We start from the raw sequence: 21,876 nt of genomic DNA on the forward strand, positions 1-21,876 counted from the left end.
AGACGCTTAATCGACTGAGCCACCTAGGCACCCATAGGTGGTTTGTGCTTTTATCCATTCTTCAGGAACTCTTTGTCTTTTGTTAAGAGAATTTAGTCCATTTGTCTTTAAATAATTGTTGATTAGTAAGTAGTTTTTGCTTAGTAGTATGTACATATTGAAAAGCACTGCACTTGTGAGATCCCTTTTTATTGCATGTCCCAGCATCAGGATAGGTAAGGTTTTGGCAAGATTGTGTCTCTACCTCTCCTACTATCTGGCTGCAGTTTTTTTTTTTTTTTCATTCTTTGTTGTGGAGAAGCATCTAGCTTTCAGATATATTTCAGAAGGAAATGATCCAAATGTAACTATACATTTGGTGTGTACTTGAGAAGAGATGAATTTGAGGATCTTCCTATGTTACCATCTTGCAGAAGTCCTCTACCTTCTATTATTTAGATAAAGGAAAAATCAGTGGTCTCTTGTAGGGGTGGGAGAAAATGTATATGAGATATTAAAGAATCAAGTGTTGCCCTAGTTTTCACCTTTCCTTTAAAAAAAAAAAGTTTTATTTATTTATTCATGAGAGACGCAGAGACATAGGCAGAGGGGGAAGTGGGTTCTCTGCAGGGAGCCCGATGTGGGACTTGATCCCAGACTCCGGAATCATGCCCTGAGCCAAAGGCAAATGCTCAACCACTGAGAGCCACCCAGGCATCCCTAGTTTTCTCCTTTCCATATTCTCTCATGTTAAAGAGATCTCAAGATGTCTGTGGCACTAACTTATGAGTGAAAGTAATTTTAATTACCTTAACCTAATCTAGCATTCTACATGTTGTATACTATTAAGAGATGATGTGATATAATAATGATAGCTAACATTTATGGAATATTTGGTTGGTACTGTGTTAAGTAGTTTATAAATATTGTTATTTAATTCTTAATACTTTTCTCTAAAAGAAGTATAATTTTTCCCCTTTGGGAGATAAGGAAACAAATTAAGAGAATTGAAATAGCTTGTCTAATGTCACATGTCTGTTAGGGGAAGAACCAGGATTTAAACCCAGGTCCATTTGAAAACAAAGCCTGTGCTTTTTCTCCAAGATAAGCTGTAGGATTGGAAAATAGACGCAAATACTGGACTTGATGGTCAAAAGACCTAATTCACATAGTGACTCTGACAATGATTAGTTATATCAAGTTGTTTTCGTCAGTAAGATGTGGCTAGTGTACAACTTAACCTTGAAGAGTCACTGCAGGGGCCCAGTAGGATGTACATGGAGGCGGGTAAAAGATAATAAAATTAACTTTTCAACATTTAGAGATTCAAGTTAATCAGGGATATTTAATGAATGGAGTTGTCCAGTAAGCTGATGATTCATCTGTAGTTTCAGCCCCAAAGTAGCTGAGTTTGGGGCTTACCAGAGATGCTCAGATGGGATATAGCAATTTGTAAGCCATCAGCAGAGGAGTGATAGTTGAGTCAGTAAAGAATAGATGAGATCACAGTGAAAAACAAGAATTAAGGGCTGTCTGTGTACATTACATACTCATCTACCTAGTTTGGTTGTCTAAAAATGGATTTGAGTGGGTAGACTAGTGTCAGTGACTAATAACTGTCAACATAGGAAGGTCTCTGTCTAGCCCTAATTACTGGGGACTCAGCCTGGAATATTTGATTCTGGGAGACTGATTTGACTGCCAAAGCAACTGAATGTAACCTTATGGGATGCTTTTAAAACCAAGTAAGGGCTGGTCTTCCTCTGTAACATTAGAATTGTATCTGCATAGTCTACCACCAAGGCTCCACTTGTTTGATCTTGGAATGAGTGGATTGTGAGAGGAACTTGGCTTTCTTATATATCGGGTATGTGGAGATTTTAGTAAAGGAGAATTTGTGTAGGGAGTAAATCCAATATATTCTCTTGTTTGTTATTTGTCAACCAGGAAGGTTAAAACGTGTCATGATTCTTTATAGTATTCCAATCAATTTAAATGGAATAGATTCTCTTCTAATGTGCATAGTATATCGTACTCTTTAATAGCAGGTAAATCAATACTAGTAGACATACCACACTATTATTTTCCTACTTTTATCATATACAGAAAGATATTTGCACACATTAAAGTTGAGAAATGCAATAAAATTGGTTGTATTTTAGGTCCTGGAAATGAATAGTCTCTCCAACTCTGGCATTAGAGTAGATGTAGTCGTGAAATATTTTCCCATTTTTATTGTCCAGATGAATTGGAGAAGCAGAACAAAAATTAGACTTCATTCTGTCTAATGTCTGTAAACAGATTCATTGCCTTTAGTTAGAATAAATTAGATTCTGGGATATTTATTATATGCTTACATTTATGAATTTAAAGATTATAAAGGACAGTGCATATAGTGGAAAGAGTAGACTTTGGGGTCTGATATGCCCTGGGCTTAAATCCAGGCCATTTCCTAGCTGAGTGAGTTAAGTAAGATGCTGAACTTCTTAATTGTTGTTGTTGTTTTCCTTCCTAATTGCAAAATGTGGATAATTATAGCACGAAATCTCTCAGGATTCTTGTGAACATTAAGTGGTAGTGAATGGAAAATGATCTATAATGTGTATTATCCTATTTTTATTCTTCCCATTAATATGAATTAAGGCAACATTTTTCAAAATATGTTTTGTTGAACTCTAATCTCTTCAGTTGCTTTTTTAAAAAATGATCATTAGTTAACTAAATGTTTTCGTCTTGATGAGAACACACATGAACACAAAGGATTTATTAAAAAAGCTCCAATTAAGATGGTGAAAGAGTAGGGTCACCAAGTCACCTGTTCCCACCAAACACCCCCCCCCCCCCATATTTCTTTCTCTTTTTCTCCTTTTTCCAGTACAACTTGTTTTTGGCCACTCTGCCCTGAGCAAAAGAGTAGAAGGAAAAACTCACCACAAAAGAAAGAATCAGAAACAGTCTTCTCTCCCACAGAGTTACAAAATTTGTTTTACAATTCAATGTCAGAAAGCCAATTCAGGAGCACAATTATAAAGCTACTGGTGGCTCTAGAAAAAAAGCATAAAGGATTCAAGAGACTTCAAGACTGCAGAATTTAGATCTAATCAGGCCGAAATTAAAAATCAATTAAATGAGATGCAATCCAAACTGGAGGTCCTAACGATGAGGGTTAACAGGATAGAAGAATGAATGAGTGACATAGAAGACAAGGTGATGGCAAGGAAGGAAATTGAGGAAAAAAGAGAAGAACAATGAAAAGATCATGAGGAAAGGTAAAGGGAAATAAATGACAGCCTCAGAAGGAAAAACTCTAGTTTAATTGGGGTTCCCGACAGCGCTGAAAGGGACAGAGGTCCAGAATATGTATTTGAACAAATCATAGCTGAGAACTTGCCTAACTTGGAGACGAAAACAGGCATTCAGATCCAGGAGATAGAGAGATCCCCCGCTAAAATAAATAAAAACGGCTCAACACCTCAACAATTAATAGTGAAACTTGCAAATTCCAAAGATAAAGAGAAGATCCTTAAAGCAGCAAGAGACAAGAAATCCCTAATCTTTATGGGGAGAAGTATGAGGTTAACAGCAGACCTCTCCACAGAGACCTGGCAGGCCAGAAAGGGCTGGTAGGATATATTCAGAGTCCTAAATGAGAAGAACATGCAGCCAAGAATACTTTATCCCGCAAGGCTCTCATTCAGAATAGAAGGAGAGATAAAGAGCTTCCAAGATAGAAAAAAACTGAAAGAATATGTGACCACCAAACCAGCTCTGCAAGAAGTATTAAGGGGGACTCTGTAAAAGAAAGAGGAAGTCCAAGGAAGCAATCCACAAAAACAGGGACTGAATAAATATTATGATGACACTGAATTCATATCTTTCAGTAGTAAGTCTGAACATGACTGGGCTTAATGACCCCATCAAAAGGCGCAGGGTTTCAGACTGGATAAAAAAGGAAGACCTATCTATTTGCTGTCTACAAGAGACTCATTTTAGACAAAAGGACACCTACAGCCTGAAGATAAAAGGTTGGAGAACCATTTACCATTCAAATGGTCCTCAAAAGAAGCAGGGGTAGTTATCCTTCTATCAGATAAATTAAAATTTATCCCAAAGACTGTAGTAAAAGATGAAGGGGGGACACTATATCATACTTAAAGGATCTATCCAAAAGGAGGACCTAATTATCATGAATATTTATGCCCTGAATGTGGGAGCTGCCAAGAATATCAATTAATAACCAAAATTAAGACATACTTAGATAATAATACACTTATATTTGGTGACTTGAATATAGCGCTTTCTATAATCGACAGGTCTTCTAAGTACAACATCTCCAAAGAACCGAGAGCTTTAAATGATACACTGGACCAGATGGATTTCACAGATATTTAGAGAACTTTACATCCAAATGCAACTGAATACACGTTCTTCTCAAGTGCACATGAAACTTTCTTCAGAATAGACTACATACTGGGTCACAAATCAGGACTTAATCGATACCAAAAGATTGGGATAATCCCCTGCATATTTTCAGACCATAATGCTTTGAAACTAGAAGTAAGTCACAAGAAGAAGTTTGGAAGGACTTCAAACACATGGACGTTAAGGACCATCCTGCTAAAAGATGAAAGGGTCAACCAGGAAATTAGGGAAGAATGAAAAAGATTCATGACAACTAATGAGAATGAAGATACAACTATTCAAAATCTTTGGGATACAGAAAAAGCAGTCCTGAGGGGGAAATACATGGTAATACAAGCATCCATCCAAAAACTGGAAAGAACTCAAATACGAAAGCTAACCTTGCACCTAAAGGAGCTGGAGAAAAAACAGCAAATAGATCGTACACTCAGTGGAAGAAGAGAGTTAATAAAGATTTGAGCAGAACTCAATGAAATCGACACCAGAAGAACTGTGGAACAGATCAACAAAACCAGGAGTTGGTTCTTTGAAAGAATTAATAAGATAGATAAACCATTAGCCAGCCTTCCTTAAAAGAAGAGAGGGAAGACTCAAATTAATAAAATCATGAATGAGAAAGGAGAGATCACTACCAACACCAAGGAAAATACAAACGATTTAAAAAACATAGTATGAGCTGCTATATGTCAATAAATTAGGCAATCTAGAATAAATGGACGCATTTCTGGAAAACCACAAACTACCCAAACTGGAACAGGAAGAAATAGAAAACCTGAACAGGCCAATAACCAGGGTGGATATTGAAGCAGTCATCTAAAACCTCCCAAGACACAAAAGTCCAGGGCCAGTTGGCTTCCCAGGGGAATTCTATCAAATTTTTAAAGAAGAAAAAATATCTATTCTAATAAAGCTGTTCCAAAAGATAGAAAGAGATGGAATACTTCTAAAACTTGTTCTATGAGGCCAGCATCACCTTAATTCCAAAACCAAAGACTAAACCAAAAGGGAGAATTATAGACCAATATGCCTGATGAACATGGATGCAAAAATTCTCAACAAGGTACTAGCCAATGGGATCCAACAATACTTTAAGATTATTCACCATGACCAAGTAGGATTTATCCCCAGGATGCACGGCTGGTTCTACACTAGTAAAGCAATCAATGTGATTGATCATATCAGTAAGAGAAAAAACAAGATTCATATGATCTTCTCAAAAGATGCAGGGAAAGCATTTGACAAAATGCAGCATCCATTCCTGATCAAAACTCTTCAGGGTGAAAAAAAAAAAAAAAACCCTCTTCAGAGTATAGGGATAGAGGGAATATTCCTCAGCATCTTAAAAGCCATCTCCGAAAAGCCCAGAGGAAATATCATTCTCTGTGGGGAAACACTGGGAGCCTTTCCCCTAAGATCAGGAACAAGACAGGGATGTCCACTCTCACCACTGCTATCCAACATAGTACTAGACGTCCTAGCCTCAGCCATCAGGAACAAAAAGAAATAAAAGGCATTCAAATTGGCAAAGAAGAAGTCAAACTCTCCCTCTTCACAGATGACATGATACTCTACATAGAAGACCCAAAAGACTCCACCCCAAGATTGATAGAATTCATACAGCAATTCAGCAGTGTGGCAGGATACAAAATCAATGCCCAGAAATCAGTGGCATTTCTCTACACTAACAATGAGACTGAAGGAAGAGAAATTATGGAGTTAATCCCGTTAACAATTGCACCCAAAAGCATAAGATACCTAGGTAAACTTAACCAAAGTGGTAAAGGATGTCTACCCTACAAACTACAGAACACTTCTGAAAGAAATTGAGGAAGACACAAAGAGATGGAAAAATATTCCATGCTCATGGATCGGAAGGTTTAATATTGTGAAAATGTCAATGTTACCCAGGGCAATTTACACATTTAATGCAATCCCTATCAAAATACCATGGACTTTCTTCAGAGAGTTGGAACAAATTTAAGATTTATGTGGAATCAGAAAAGACCCCGAATAGCCAGGGGAATATTAAAAAAAAGACCAGAGCTGGGGGCATCACAACGCTGGATTTCAGGTTGTACTACATAGCTGTGGTCATCAAGACAGTGTGGTACTGGCACAAAAACAGACTCATAGATGAATGGAACAGAATAGAGAATTCAGAAGTGGACCCTGAACTTTATGGTCAACTAATATTCAACAAAGCAGGAAAGCCTAACCACTGGAAGAAAAACAGTCTCTTCAATAAATGGTGCTGGGAAAATTGGTCATCCACATGCAGAAGAATTACACTAGACCATTCTCTTACAGCATACACAAAGATAAACTCAAAATGGATGAAATATCTATATGGGAGACAAGATTCCATCAAAATCCTAGATAACACAGGCAACACCCTTTTTGATCTTGGCCACAGCAAGTTCCTGCAAGATACATCTATTAGGGCAAGAGAAACAATAGCAAAGATGAATTATTGGGACTTCATCAAAATAAAAAGCTTCTGCACTGCTAATGAAACAGTCAACAAAACTAAAAGACAACCTATGGAATGGGAGAAAATATTTGCAAATGAGCTATCAGATAAAGGGCTCGTATCCAAGATCTCTAAAGAACTTATGAAACTCAGCATCAAAGAAACAAACCATCTAATCATGAAATGGGCCAAAGACATGAACAAAAATTTCACAGACGATGACATAGACATGTCCAACAAGCACATGAGAAAATGCTCCGCTTTACTGGGCATCAGGGACATACAAATCAAAATCACAATGAGATACCACCTCACCCCAGTGATAATGTGGAAAATTTACAAGACAGGAAACAACTAATATTGGAGAGCATGTGGAGAATGGGGAGCGCCTTTGTAGTGTTGTTGGGAATGTCAAGTGGTCCCGGCATGCTGGAAAACTGTGTGGAGGTTCCTCAAAGCGTTACAGATAGACCTGCCCTAAGACCCAGCAATAGCACTGCTGGGGATTTACCCCAATAATACAGATTCAGTGATTGCTGGGACACCTGCAGCCCGATATTTATAGCAGCAACGTCCACAATAGCCAAACTGTGGAAGGAGCCTTGTTTTCCATCGAAAGATGAATGGATAAAGAAGGTGTGGTGTATATATACAATGGAATATTACTCAGCCATTAGAAACGACAAATACCCACCATTTGCTTCAGCGTTGAGGGACCTGGAGGGTATTATGCTGCGTGAAAGAAGTCAGTTGGAAAAGGACAAACATTATATGGTCTCATTCATTTCGGGAATATAAAAATTAATGAAAGGGAATAAAGGGGAAAGTAGATAAAATGAGTGAAAATATCAGTGTGGCTGACAAAACATGAGAGACCCCTGACTCTAGGAAATGAACAAGGGGTAGTGGAAGGGGAGGTGGGCGGCGGGTTGGGGTGACTGGTTGATGGGCACTGAGAGGGGCACTTGGCAGGATCAGCACTGGGTGTTATGCTGTATTTTGGCAAATTCAACTCCAATAAAAAAATTTTAAAAAACGAAGATTAAAAAAATAAATAAATAAAAAAATAAAAAACGAAGATTAAAATGATTTTTTTCTACAGTTTTAAGGTCAGCATTTCACACAATGGAGAGCTATACCTCAGTATTGTTATTGGGCTTTTTTATCTTTGAAGATAAAAATTTCCACTTGTGATTTTTACTATTTTAGCTGAAAATTTTAGGTCACTTTACCGTCATGAAACTTTCGAGGGCTTTAGCTATTATTTTTATTTTTTTAAGATTTATTTGTTTGAGAGAGAGAGTGCTCATGGTGTGGATGGTCGGGAGGGCCAACGACGGAGGGAGGCATGCAGATTGCTCACGAAGCATAGTACCAGATCATGAGCTTGATCCAAGGATAGGGAGATCATGACCGAACCAAAATAAAAAACTGGCCTAGCCTCTTAATTGACTGATCCACCCGGGCGTCCTAAACATTAGTTTTATATTTGTGGTTTAAATTCTGTGAATAGTCTTCTAGTTCTACAAAGAGATTCTAGTTTTAAGGAAGTCTTTTCACCATATATAATAGTGTTCCTGACATTAGAGTTAAACATTGTCCTTCTTCATAAACTACTTTTTCCTTTATTTGATGTAGAGATGCAGTTTGTGTCAAAAAATTGGCAGAAAATGTTCCATTCCCTTTTTTTTCTCTCTTTTTTTTTCTGTCAGGAAGTTCTCACTTTGTCCTTAAAATAAATTGTATCTGTGGAGTCTTATTTTATTTTTTTAAAATATTTTATTTGTTTATTCATGAGAGACACAGGCAGAAGGAGGAGAAACAGGCTCCCTGCAAGGAGCCCAATGTGCTACTCAATGCCAGGAATCCGGGATCAGGCCTTGAGCCAAAGGCGGGCACTCAACCACTGAGCCACCCAGGGATCCTGATCTGTGGGCTTTTGAAAACAGAACCAGTAACCTAGCTTTGTTATTCCCTCCACAAACACTTTTAAAGAGAGTGGAAATAGTAGTTTATAAATTGAATTTGAATATCAGGGTTCTGAAGCTGTATTTTTAAAGATAAAATTTAAGAAAATATTTGGTTGACTTAGGTTTTGTTATATTCTAGAGCACATATTAGAATGTTACATTGATTTTTTTTCCTTTTCTTTTTGCCATATTGATTTTGATACCTAAAGTCTTTTGCTTTCTTTTTAAGAATATAAATCATACTTAGAACTGTACAAATACCAAAACAAACTTAGTAAAAATCTGCATTGGATTTATAGCAGGTTTATTAATAATTATGTTACCCTCTTTTGTGAGAAAGACTACAGTAATGAAAACCATGTTTCACCTTGTATATACATTGAATGAGATCTCCAGATGCTGATGTTAAGAGTGTATCAACAGGAAAAGTTGAAAATGTGAGCTGTGTGGAAAAATACTAGAACACTGTAGAACTCAAAAAACATGACCAAGTATAGGGGAAAAAGATTTTGACTATGAACTGACTTTAGGTCATTAAATAATGGAAAGAAACTTCAAGATTGCATTTTTGAAGACTATTTTTAGGGTTTTGATAATTGCAGAAAATGCTTTGAAATTGGCACATCTTGGTCAGTGTTTGAAAACTCAGGTTACTTTTGTTTTTCTAACAATTTATTATAATTTTCAGACAGAAAAGTTGAGAAAATTATACTATGAATAGGTATCACTTCCTGGATTCTACTATTGACATTTTGCTCTATTTGCTTTATTCCATAACTGCCTATGTATTCATTTTTCTTTCCGTTGTTCCATCTTATTCTTTTGTATATTTCAAAGTAAGTTGTACACAGTCTAGTACCTTCAGTCTGGAACACTTCATGCATATTTATTAACTCGAGTTCAGGATGGTTCGTATTTTGAGATAAAATTACATGTGTGAAATGCACAGATCTTAAGGGTACCATTTGGTAAGTTTTGGGAAATGCATACACTTGTGTAACTAAGACTCTTAAGATAATATTGTCCTTGCTCTAGAAAGTTCTCTCATGCCCTATCCAAGTCAAGTCTTACTCTTACTCCCACCCTTCAAGGTGATTACTCTTAGGATATTTTTTACTATAGATTAATTTAACTTGTTCTAGAATGTCATATAGATGACATATAGATGGATTCATTAAGAATGCACTCTTTTTGGGTAAAAGCTTCTTTCACTTAGCATACTTTTTTGAGATTCATCTGTGTTAACAGTATTCATTTTCATTAGATATACCTTGACTTATTTATCCATTCACCTGTTGATGGAGATTTGGACTCTGACCAGTTTGGAGCTATTAAGTAATAAAGCTACTATGACAAAGCTTGTACAAGTGTTTTGTGAACACATACTTTTTTGGTTTGTAAATATCTAGGAATGGAATTACTACTGGGTCATAGGGTAAAAATAATGTTTAATTTTTTCTGAAACTGCCAGTTTTCCAAAGTGTACTATTTTATACTCCCACTAAAATGTGTGAGTGTTCTGACCATCTACACTAACATCTGGTATTGTCATTTTTTTAAATTTTAACTGTTCTGGTGGATATATAATGGTGTTTCATTATGCTTATTTTAATGTGTACTTGTCTCCCATCCAAGTACCAGTGTAACCCAACCCTGCTTAGCATCCAGGATCGTAGGTGACTGGACATGTTCAGGGTGGTATTGCTGTGGATTAATGTCTACTTATCTAATGACTTATGATGTTGAGACCTTTTTATATGCTCATTAACCATATATATCTTCCTTTGTGAATGTGTTTAAGCCCATTGCCCATTTTAAAATTTTAATATTTGTCATATAATTGAAAGAGATCTTTATATATCGTGGATACCAGTCTTTTGTCAGATATATTTTATGAATATTTTCTAGTTTTGGCTAGCCTATTCAATTTTAAAATGATATAGTTAGTGTAGAAATTCTTCATTTTGATCAATTCTACTTTATCAGTAGTTTTGTTGTTTACTGTGTCTTACCTAAGAAACCTTTGTCTACCCTAGTGTCAGATTTCTAATGTGTATTTATTACTTATAAGTTGGTGTATCCAATAAAAAATAATTACTTCAGTCTTAAAACTTTTATCCAGGGACAACTGGGTATCTCAGTGATTGGGCACCTGCCTTCGACTTGGGTCGTGATCAGGGATCGAGTCCTGCAACAGGCTCCCTGCGAGGAGCCTGCTTCTCCTTCTGCCTATGTCTCTGCCTCTCTCTCTCTCTCTCTCTGTGTGTGTGTGTGTGTGTGTGTCTCTCATGAATAAATAAATAAATCTTTTAAAAAAAACCTTTTATCCAGTATTCAGAATCTCTTATTTATGAACTTATGGTGGTTTAAAATCTAAATATCTCAACAAAAATTATAAAGACAGTTTTATTTTTTTTTAACAACCCAGGATGTTTTCTAGTTTTATTGAGTGTTATATTTAGAGGATGGGAAGGAATGGTAGAAGTGTATTCTCAGGCAAGGGAGAAGAGGATATACATTTCTATGGAAAAGACCACTAGTTCTATCATGCCTTTCTCTTCACACCCCCGTCTTCTCTTTACTGGCCGTTGCTCACCTTCTCCTTCCACTGTTCTCTCTGACCCAAGGGATCACATCTTCCAGGTCTCCTGATCCAACACGTGAGCAAGGATGGCCATCTAGAATTGCCAATATAGCTGAAATTCAATCTAAATTTTAAAGCCCATTAGAGATTCTGGGTGGTATATGAATTTGCATTATCTCTAAGAGAACTATCAGATTACAAGTAAAGAAGTGATATGTATTAATAGACCTATTTTCACAGATGTTCAATTTAGCCATTTTCTCTCTTAGAGCAGAAACAGTGATTATAGGTAAAATACTTAAGCCCAAAGTCTGACTGTTCTGCAGGCTTATGTCAACATTTGATTGAGGAGAAATATATCGGAATATTGAGGGGATCTCCAGTAGCATTATCGATGTGTAATTTTGGATATTAAAGGTTTTAGTTTTCATCTCATTTATTTTTGTTTTTATTTTTTAAAGATTTTACTCATTTATTTGACACAGAGCACAAGAAGGCAGCTTGGCAGGCAGAGGGAAATTGAGAAGCAGGCTCCCCACTGAGCAGAGAGCCCGACATGAGGTGATTCCAGGACCTCAGGATCATGATCTGAACTAAAAGCAGGCACTTAACTGACTGAGCCACCCAGTGCCCCAGTTTTTGTCTCATTTTAAAAAGAGCTTTTAGAGATTTCTATTTCATTAGAGAAAGATACAGAGAAGCAAAAATGAGAACAAAAACCACGCCAAGAATCTGTCCCACTCCAGAACCAGAATGGATGTTGTAGGTGGGACTGAGTGTACTTTGGGGGTCATTATATAAATAATCAATAAACCTGAAGAGTTTTGCAAGAACTGGAAAGCCCAATAAGTAGTACAGAATTAGAGAATTCTGCTCTCCACAAATCTACTTAAGGAAGTTAATCAGAAGTCCAGTGTCTACCAGGTTTACCCCATTCTAATTAGAAGACCTCTAGGATCTCTAAAACAGAATGATGATCTTCACAGGGCTGTGGAATAAAGAATAATAGTTCACCTAGTTATCAGCTGGAATATTGTTCTTGCTTTACTTATCACAAAAGTGAGTAACTGTGTCCCAGGGTCTACTTTTATTTTTGGCCCTGAAGGCTAAAAATAACACAGAGCCACTAGCTCTAGAGTAGCCAGTTGTGTGTGTGGCTGTATATGTTGGCTTGGGTTATGGGGTTCAAGGTGGTGGTGATCGTGGATATTTAGTTGTTTATAGAAAACTTAGCAGTTTTTTTTCATTGGCTTTCCTTGAGCTCATACCAAGGTTTTCTCCTCATCCATTTTTTTAAAACCCAGGAGTTAAGTTTGTTCATGTTCCCTCCTCAATGCCCATATGACACTGTTTACAACCATTTGATCAGTGGAGAAAACTCTAAGGAGGGCAAAGAGATTTTTAACTCCTTATACAATGAAAAGTTACTTTTGGGATCTGAGAGGCCCACATTTATTTCAGCCTAATATTTCCAAAATCCGAATTATGTTTGAACTTTGTGGTAGCAGTATTGAGATGATTTGAAGGGTCCAGGGTGGTTTGCTGATGGAGATCAGTGACTTTACTCTTATTTTTTATTGTTACAGAAGAAGCTACTATGGAGGAAACTGGGCCAGTTTTAGCTTTTCAGGAATACTATCCTGGCTAAAGGAATACCAGGTAAACTTATTTCATTTTTAATCTACTAGGTTGTATTTTGTATTCTGTAATAACCCTACATTGAAGAAAACTATAAGCTTCTGTAATATTAATGCCTATTTTTATTTAACAAAAATTATGCAGTCACCATTTTAGTTACTGTTCTTCCAATGCCTTCAAAATATAGAGAACACTTTTTAAATATACATAGATATGTGGGCTGAAAAGTACTATATATACTTGATTCCATTTTGTCATTACATTCCCAAATATAAGGCAAGATTTTTTTCTCCAAAATAGTCTTTCAGAAAAAAAAAATTCAGTCCTTATAAAATCTAATATATTAACTGTTGTTCTTTCAGTAGTATATTTAAAAAAATTTTTTGAGAGAAAATACATTAATTTGAAATGATCTGAGTGATTGGTAGTTTTGCATATTTATAGAAGTCACCTGACACAATCAGATGACAAAGAAAAATTTAAGGTAAATTTAGTAATTTTTTTCCTAAGGTGGACCTCACTACTATACCTATTGGATATCACTGAAATTTTTTTTTGTATACTTCTTTTTTATCAGAGTTCGATTTGCCAACAAATAGTATAACACCCAGGGCTCGTCCCAACAAGTGTCCCCTTCAGTGCCCATCACTCAGTCACCCCAACCCCCAACTACCTCCCTTTCCACTGACCCTTGTTTGTTTTCCAGAGTTAGAAGTCTTTCATGTTCTATCACCCTCACTTATACTTCCCACTAATTTTCTCTCCTTTCCCGTTTATTCACTTTCACTTTTTTTATATTCCCCAAATGAATGAGACCATATAATGTTTTTCTTTCTCCAATTGACTTTTACTTCACTCAGCATAATACTTCCAGTTCTATCCACATCAATGCAAATGGTGGGTATTTGTCATTTCTAATGGCTGAGTAATATTCAATTGTATGTAAATACCACAGCCTCTTTATGCATTCATCTTTTGATGGACACCTAGACTCCCTGCACAGTTTAGCGATTGTGGACATTGCTGCTGTAGCAGGTATCTCAGCTTTTCACTATATCTGTATCCTTGGGGTAAATCCCCAGCAGTGAAATTGCTGGGTCTTAGGGCAGGTCTATTTTTAACTCTGAAGAACTTCCACACAGTTTTCCAGAGTGGCAGGACCAATTCACATTCCCACCAACAGTGCAAGAGGGTTCCCCTTTCTCCACACCCTCTCCAACATTTGTTGTTTCCTGTCTTTTAAATTTTCCACATTCTCACTGGGGTGAGGTGGTATCTCATTGTGGTTTTGATGTGTGTTTCCCTGATGGCCAGTAATGCGGAGCATTTTCTCATGTGCTTCTGGCCATGTCTATGTCTTCTGCTGTGAAGTTTATGTTCATGTCTTTTGCCCATTTCATGATTGGATTGTTTGTTTCTTTGCTGCTGAGTTTAATAAGTTCTTTATAGATCTTGGATACTACCCCTTAATCTGATATTTCATTTGCAAATATCTTCTCCCATTCTGTAGGTTGTCTTTTAGTTTTGTTGACTCTTTCTTTTGCTGTGCAGAAGCTTTGTATCTTGATGAAGTCCAAATAGTTCATTTTTGCTTTGATTCCCTTGCCTTCATAGGTGTATCTTGCAGGAAGTTGCTGTGGCCAAGTTCAAAAGGGTGTTGCCTGTGTTCTCCTCTAGGATTTTGATGGACTCTGTCTCACATTTGGATCCTTCATCCATTTTAAGTTTATCTTTATGTAGAATGGTCTAGGCTCATTGTTCTGCACGTGGCTAATTTTCTCAGCACCATTTATCGAAGAGACTATCCTTTTTCCAGGAGGATAGTCTTTCCTGCTTTGTCGAATATTAGTTGCCCATAGACTTGAGGCCTATTTCTGGATTTTCTATTCTGTTCCATTGATCTATGTGTCTCTTTTTTTTTTTGCCAGTACCATACTGTCCTGATGGTCACAGCTTTGTAGTAGAACTTGAAATCAGGCATTGTGATGCCCCCAGCTCTGGTTTACGTTTTAAATATTCCCCTGGCTATTAGGGGTCTTTTCTGATTCCACACATATTTTAAGATGATTTGTTCCAATTCCCTGAATAAAGTCCATGGGATTTTGATAGGGATTGCATTAAATGTGTAAATTGCTCTGGGTAGTATTGAAAATTTCACAATATTAATCCTTCCAATGAATGAGCATGGAATATTTTTCCATCTCTTTGTGTCTTCCTCAATTTCTTTCAGAAGTTTTCCGTAGTTTGTAGAGTATAGATCCTTTACCTCTTTGGTTAGGTTTATTCCTAGGTATCTTATGCTTTTGGGTGCAATTGTAAATGGGATTGACTCCTTCATTTCTCTTTCTTCACTTTCATTCTTAGTGTATAGAAATGCCACTGATTTCTGGGCATTGGTTTTGTATCCTGCCACACTGCCAAATTGCTATATGAGTTCTAGGAATCTTGGGGTAGAGTCTTTTGGGTTTTCTCTGAACAGTATCATGTTATCTGCAAAGAGGGAGAGTTTGATTTCTTCTTTGCCAATTTGAATGCCTTTTATTTCTTTCTGTTGCCTGATGGCTGAGGCTAGGACTTCTGGTACTATGTTGAATAGCAGTGGTGAGAGTGGACATCCCTGTCTTGTTCCTGATCTTAGGGAAAAGGCTCCCAGTGCTTCCCCATTGAGAATTATATTTGCTGTGGGTTTTTCCTAGATGGCTTTTAAGATGTTGAGGAAAGTTCCCTCTATCCCTACACTCTGAAGAGTTTTGATCAGGAATGGGTGCTGTATTTTGTCAAATGCTTTCTCTGCATCTATTGAGAGGATCGTATGGTTCTTGTTTTTTCTCGTTGATATGATCTATCACATTGATTTTTTTATGAATGTTGAACCAGCCTTGCATCCCGGGGATAAATCCCACTTGGTCGTGGTGAATAATCTTCTTAATGTACAGTTGGATCCTATTGGCTAGTATCTTGTTGAGAATTTTTGCATCCATGTTCATCAGGGATATTGGTCTATAATTCTCCTTTTTGGTGGGGTCTTTGTCTGGTTTTGGAATTAAGGTGATGCTGGCCTCATATAGAATGAGATTGGAAGTATTCCATCCCTTTCTATCTTTTGGAACAGCTTTAGTAGAATAGGTATGGTTTCTTCTTTAAACGTTTGATAGAATTCCCCTGGGAAGCCACCTGGCCGTGGACTTTTGTGTCTTGGGAGGTTTTTGATGACTGCTTCAATTTCCTCCCTGGTGATTGGCCTGTTCAGGTTTTCTATTTCTTCCTGTTCCAGTTTTGGTAGTTTCTGGTTTTCCAGCAATTTTTCCATTTCTTCTAGATTGCCTAATTTATTGGGATATAGCAGCTCATAATATGTTTTTAAAATCTTTTGTATTTCATTGGTGTTGGTGGTGATCTTTCCTTTTTCATTCATGGTTTTATTAATTTGAGTCTTCTCTCTCTTCATTTTATTAAGGCTGGCTAATGGTTTATCTATCTTATTAATTCTTTCAAAGAACCAACTCTTGGTTTTGTTGATCTGTTCCACAGTTCTTCTGGTCTCTATTTCATTATGTTCTGCTAGAATCTTTATTAATTGTCTTCTTCTGCTTCGTGTAGGTTTTTGCTGTTCTTTCTCCAGTTCCATTACGTGCGAGGTTAGCTTAGGTATTTGAGTTTTTTCCAGTTATTTGAGAGATGCTTGTATTGCATTGTATTTCCCTCTTAGGACTGCTTTTGCTGTATCCCAAAGATTTTGAACGGTTTTATCTTTATTCTCATTAGTTTCCATCAATCTTTTTAATTCTTATCTCATTTCCTGCTTGACCCATTATCTTTTAGCAGGATGGTCTTTAATCTCCAGGTGTTTGAGTTTCTTCCAAATTTCATCTTCTGGTTTAGTTCTAGTTTCAAAGCATTATGGTCTGAAAATATGCCGGGGAGAATCTCCATCTTTTGATATCAGTTGAGATCTAATATGTGACCCAGTATGTGGTCTCTTCTGGAGAAAGGTCCATGTGGACTTGAGAAAATGTGTATTCAATTGTGTTCGGATGCAGTGTTCTGTATATATCTGTGAAATCCATCTGTTCCACTGTATCATTTAAAGTCCTTTTGGCTTTTGTGGTGATGTACTTAGAAGATCTGTCATTTGCCGAAAATGCTGTGTTGAAGTCTCCCAGTATTAGTGTATTGTTATCTAAATATTTCTTTTTTTTATTTATTTTTATTTTTTTTTTAGTTATCTAAATATTTCTTAACATTGGTTATTAATTGATTGATATACTTGGCCGCTCCCACGTTAGCGGCATAAATATTCATGATTCTTAGGTCTTCTTGTTGGATAGAACATTGAAGTATGATCTAGATAGTGTCCCTCTTCATCTCTCACTACACTCTTGGGGATAAATCTTAGTTTATCTGATATGAGGATTGCTACCCATGCTTTCTTTTGAGGACCATTTGAATGGTAAATGTTTCTCCAATCTTTCATTTTCAGGCTCTAGGTGTCCTTATGTCTAAAATGAGTCTCTTGTAGATAGCAAATAGATGGGTCTTGCTTTTTTATCCAGTCTGAAACCCTGCATCTTTTGATGGGATCATTAAGCCCATTCATGTTCAGACATACTATTGTAAGATATGAATTTAGTGTCATCATGATACCTATTCAGTCCCTGTTTTTGTGGATTATTTCTTTGGGCTTCCTCTTTCTTTTATAGCATCCCTCTTAATATTTCTTTCAGGGCTGGTTTGGTGGTCACATATTCTTTCACTTTCTGCGTATCTTGGAAGCTGTTTATCTCTTCATCTGTTCTGAATGAGAGCCTTGCTGGATAAAGTATTTTTGGCTGCGGGTTCTTCTCATTTAGGACCCTGAATATATCCTGCCAGGCCTTTCTGGCCTGCCAGGTCTCTGTGGAGATGTCTCCTCTTAATCTAATATTTCTCCCCATATAAGTTAGGGGTATCTTGTCTCTTCCTGCTTTAAGGGTTTTCTCTTTATCTTTGGAATTTGCAAGTTTCACTATTAAATGTCGAGGTGTTGAACTTTTTTTTTTTTTTATTTTGGGGGTGTACCCCTGTCTCCTGGATCTGAATGACTGTTTTCCTACATCGATTAGGGAAGTTCTTGAGCTATGATTTATTCAAATATGCTTTCTGGCCTTCTGTCCCTTTTGGCGCCCTCTGGATCCCCAATTAAACGTAGACTTTTGCTTCTGAGGCTGTCATTTATTTCCCTTAACCTTTCCTCATGGTGTTTTAATTGTTTTTCTCTTTTTTCCTCAACTTCCTTCCTTGTGATCAACTTGTCGTTTATGTCACTCACTTGTTCTTCTACCTCGTTAACCCTTGTCGTTAGGACCTCGTTTGGATTGCATCTCATTTAATTGATTTTTAGTTTTGTTTTGATTAGATCTGAATTCTGCAGTCATGACGTCTCTGGAATCCTTTGTGCTGTTTTCAAGAGCCACCAGTAGCTTTATAATAGTGCTTCTGAATTGGCTTTCTGACATTGAATTGTAATCCAAATTTTGTAACTCTGTGGCAGAGAGTACTGTTTCTGATTCTTTCTTTGGTGGTGAGTTCTTTCTAGTCATTTTGCTCAGTGCAAAGTCGCCGTATGAATGGGCTGCATCAAGAATATCCAACAAGACCTAAGTAAATTTCACCCTAGATGATTCCTCTGGTTGTATATACTGTAACTCCTTTGACTTCCCCTCGGGGTTTCCCATGCTTCTGGGTCAAGAACTTGCTCTTCCCCTGCCCTTAGAGCTGGTCTTCTGGTGGAGGACCTGCTGTGCTGGTTCTCAGGTGTGTGCATCTGCTGGAGCTGCCCTGCCTCATGCCGGGTGCCAGGCCCAGTGGGAGCTGGTTATCCTGTTGGCCCAGTTCCCTGGGGCCCCCGTTCCAGGCACAGGGTGACACAAGGAGGAACAGACACACTGGCGGCGGCCAGCCCGTAGTAACTACTGCAGTCTCCCAGTGCATGCTGTCCTGGATGCTTCTTAGGTGGTGGTGGGTGCTCATCTGAACAGCTCAGGGGTGCCCGGCAGCAGGAGAGTCCTCTCTGTCCTGTGTCCTCCTCAACTCCACCTCCTCCAGGGGGAGTGCAGGATCTGGGGCTGTGTCTGCTCGTTGTCCAGGCATCTAGGCCCTGTACTGCTGGTCTCGTGCTCCTTTATCCACGGCTTCCGAAGGCAGCATGGCGTAGACCTCTCTGCCCTGAGCTTCTCCGGAGGCCCCGCCGTGCACGCGCTATCTAGCCCTTTACCAAGATCAGCCCACAGTCTGTGGTGCAATTTCCACTGGGCGTGCTTCCTCTATTAGTGACTCCAGGAAACTGGAGGCTCCACTGCCCCTCCAGTGATCCTGCCCAGTTTCCCTGCTAAGCGCCTTTCCCTACAGCAGGAATGCAGTGCAGATTTTTAAAGTTTCTGCTTCTCTGGGGCTGGGCTTTCCTGTCCCTGGAGGCTTTCGCAGCCTAGCTTTAGCCTGGTTCCTTGCAGTGGCCCCCTCCTACTTGATTCTTTTTAATTTTTTTCTGCTTTCCCACCTTGTTAGAAGCTAAAACCCTTCTCTCTGTAGCATTCTAGCTGTTCTCTCTTTAAATGTCAGGTCGAATCTGTAGGTTTTTAGGATGATTTAAAAGCCATGTAGGTTAGTTGGTGTGGCCAGGTGAGCTGGGGACCCTCCTCCTCAGCCATCTTGCCCCGCCCTGCCCCCCAAGAAGTTTTTTAGAAGACATTTACACCATAGTAATGTGTGGAGTTGGTTGTGTCATGTAGTTTATTGATTTTTATGACATTAAAAAAGTGTCCTAATTTTATGTGAATGGTACATGTGGCTTCAAGTGAATATCCTACTGTGAGCATCATGCATGGAATCAGAAACTGCTATATCTCAAAATAGTTTAAACGGTTGGGAAAGGAGGGTGATAAATTCTAGAAAATTAGATACAGTTAGCTAAAAATAATATAAGCTAAGACTTATTAAGCACTTACCATGTGCCAAGCACCACACTAAGCATTGTAGTTGTACTGATTAATTAATGGTAGGTGACTTATAAAGTGCTTCTAGTGATGACAAAGATAGTGATGTTGAAGATGCAGTGAAGATTCAGTTTGAATAATACTGTTGCATGAAGTGAGAGTGTGGAGAAACAATTGTTGGAAAGTAATATTGCATGTAATACAAACTTTGTAAATCAAGAAAGTAAATGTTACTAATAGATATTTAGCTGATTTATATATGTGCCTTAATATTCATATATTTGTGTGAATTAGAAATCCTATTTTGAACCTTAGTCTTAGGAAGTATGTGAAGGGTTATCTTATTTACTATATTTACCATATTTAGTACTTCCATGAGAAAATTTAACCTAGATACTCACAGCAAAGACAATAAAAATACCTCAGTTTTCTGAATGGAGAACTTCTGGTGAGTGGAGGGAATTTTATAAAATAAATTTTAATAATAGATTCGATTTATTAAAATATTTTTGTAGATGTTTATTTTAGTGGTTCTTCTACTCCAGCATCTTGACTCTTTCACCATATCCTTTCCTCTTTCATTCTTTGTCTACTGATCTAGTCTTTTCTTCATTCAGGTTGGTAACCCCATGTTTTCACATTTAGAGTTCCTGTATTTCACCTCATTTTTTTACCTATGTTGGGATGTTTAACACTATCTCATAATTACACTTAATAATAAGGGATGTCTTCCCTACCTTTCTTCACCTTAAAATGTTAAATTCAGGAGAAAAAAAAGCCTTTTTTGGGGCAAGATTTTATTTATTTATTCATGAGAGACACAGGCAGAGATATAGGCAGAGGAAGAGACGCAGGCTCCCTGTGGGGAGCCTCATGCAAGACTCAATCCCAGAGCCCTGGAATCATGACCTGAGCCACCCAGGTGTCTCCAGAAAAAGCCTTGTTTAAAACATTTATTTATTTTAGAGAGAGAAAATGTGTGAGTGGGAGGGAGGGGCAAAGGGAGAGAGAGAAGCAAACTCCTCTCTGAGCACAGAACCTGACCTGGGGCTTCATACTAGGACCCTGAGATCATAAACCGAGCCAAAACCAAGTCAGTCCTACCTTAGAAAAAAAAATTAATAAATTTACATTAAATTTTTATTGGCTTTGGTTTTACTGATTTTGTCAGGTGACTACTATAAATATGCAAAACTACCAATCAGGTCATTTCAAATTACTGTATTTCCTCCTTTAAAATATTGTCCTATTTTATGAAATCTGTAAGTTTAGAAATTTCCTAAGGTGATTTTACTTAAACAATATTATAGTTATATTTTATTACTAGTTCTTTTTCCCCATGACTAGTTCTTTGAAAATATATATTTTAAACATTTTTCTAAGCAATGTGTATCAAATAGTTTAAAATTTTAAGAATATTAAAAACTGAGCCTTAACATATAGAAAAAGTATATCCTGAATTTTGCAAAAAACTCCTGTATTAAAATATTGCTCTACATATAATTTATTTCCATAAAGTATAATTGGAAATTATTGAAAGTTTTGAAGGGCCTCTTTCAACCCTTATAAGTTTGCATACATATATTATTGTTTTATTGTCTTTCTTAATATGAGACATTTAGAGGATTATTATATAGTCTTACATTTACAGTGGGCTGAATATTTTTCAAAAATACTTATATATATAATCAGAATTTGGTATGGTTATTGACTGACCTTCAAATACCTAAAAACAAGTAGAATGAAGTAATTATGAGCCTGCTTTTGGACAATAAAATGCAAAAACTTTCTTAATAAAAAGTAATATGTAGAACAGACACACTTGATTTTCAGCAGATAGAG

General features: G+C 37.3%; 1 protein-coding gene across 4 annotated transcripts in view; it reads left to right on the top strand.

Moving 5' to 3' along the window:
* CHM (CHM Rab escort protein) overlaps window positions 1–21,876 on the top strand; it is a 244,705-nt gene that overhangs the window by 38,310 nt on the left and 184,519 nt on the right. For all 4 annotated transcript variants that reach the window (XM_077888545.1, XM_077888547.1, XM_077888546.1 and 1 more), the window contains exon 3: window positions 13,012–13,084. In XM_077888545.1, coding sequence (XP_077744671.1) covers window positions 13,012–13,084 — 73 coding nt within the window. The remainder of the gene's footprint in view (window positions 1–13,011; window positions 13,085–21,876) is intronic.

The sequence above is a fragment of the Canis aureus genome, chromosome X (assembly GCF_053574225.1).
Source record: "Canis aureus isolate CA01 chromosome X, VMU_Caureus_v.1.0, whole genome shotgun sequence".
NCBI classification, from domain to species: Eukaryota; Metazoa; Chordata; class Mammalia; order Carnivora; family Canidae; genus Canis; species Canis aureus.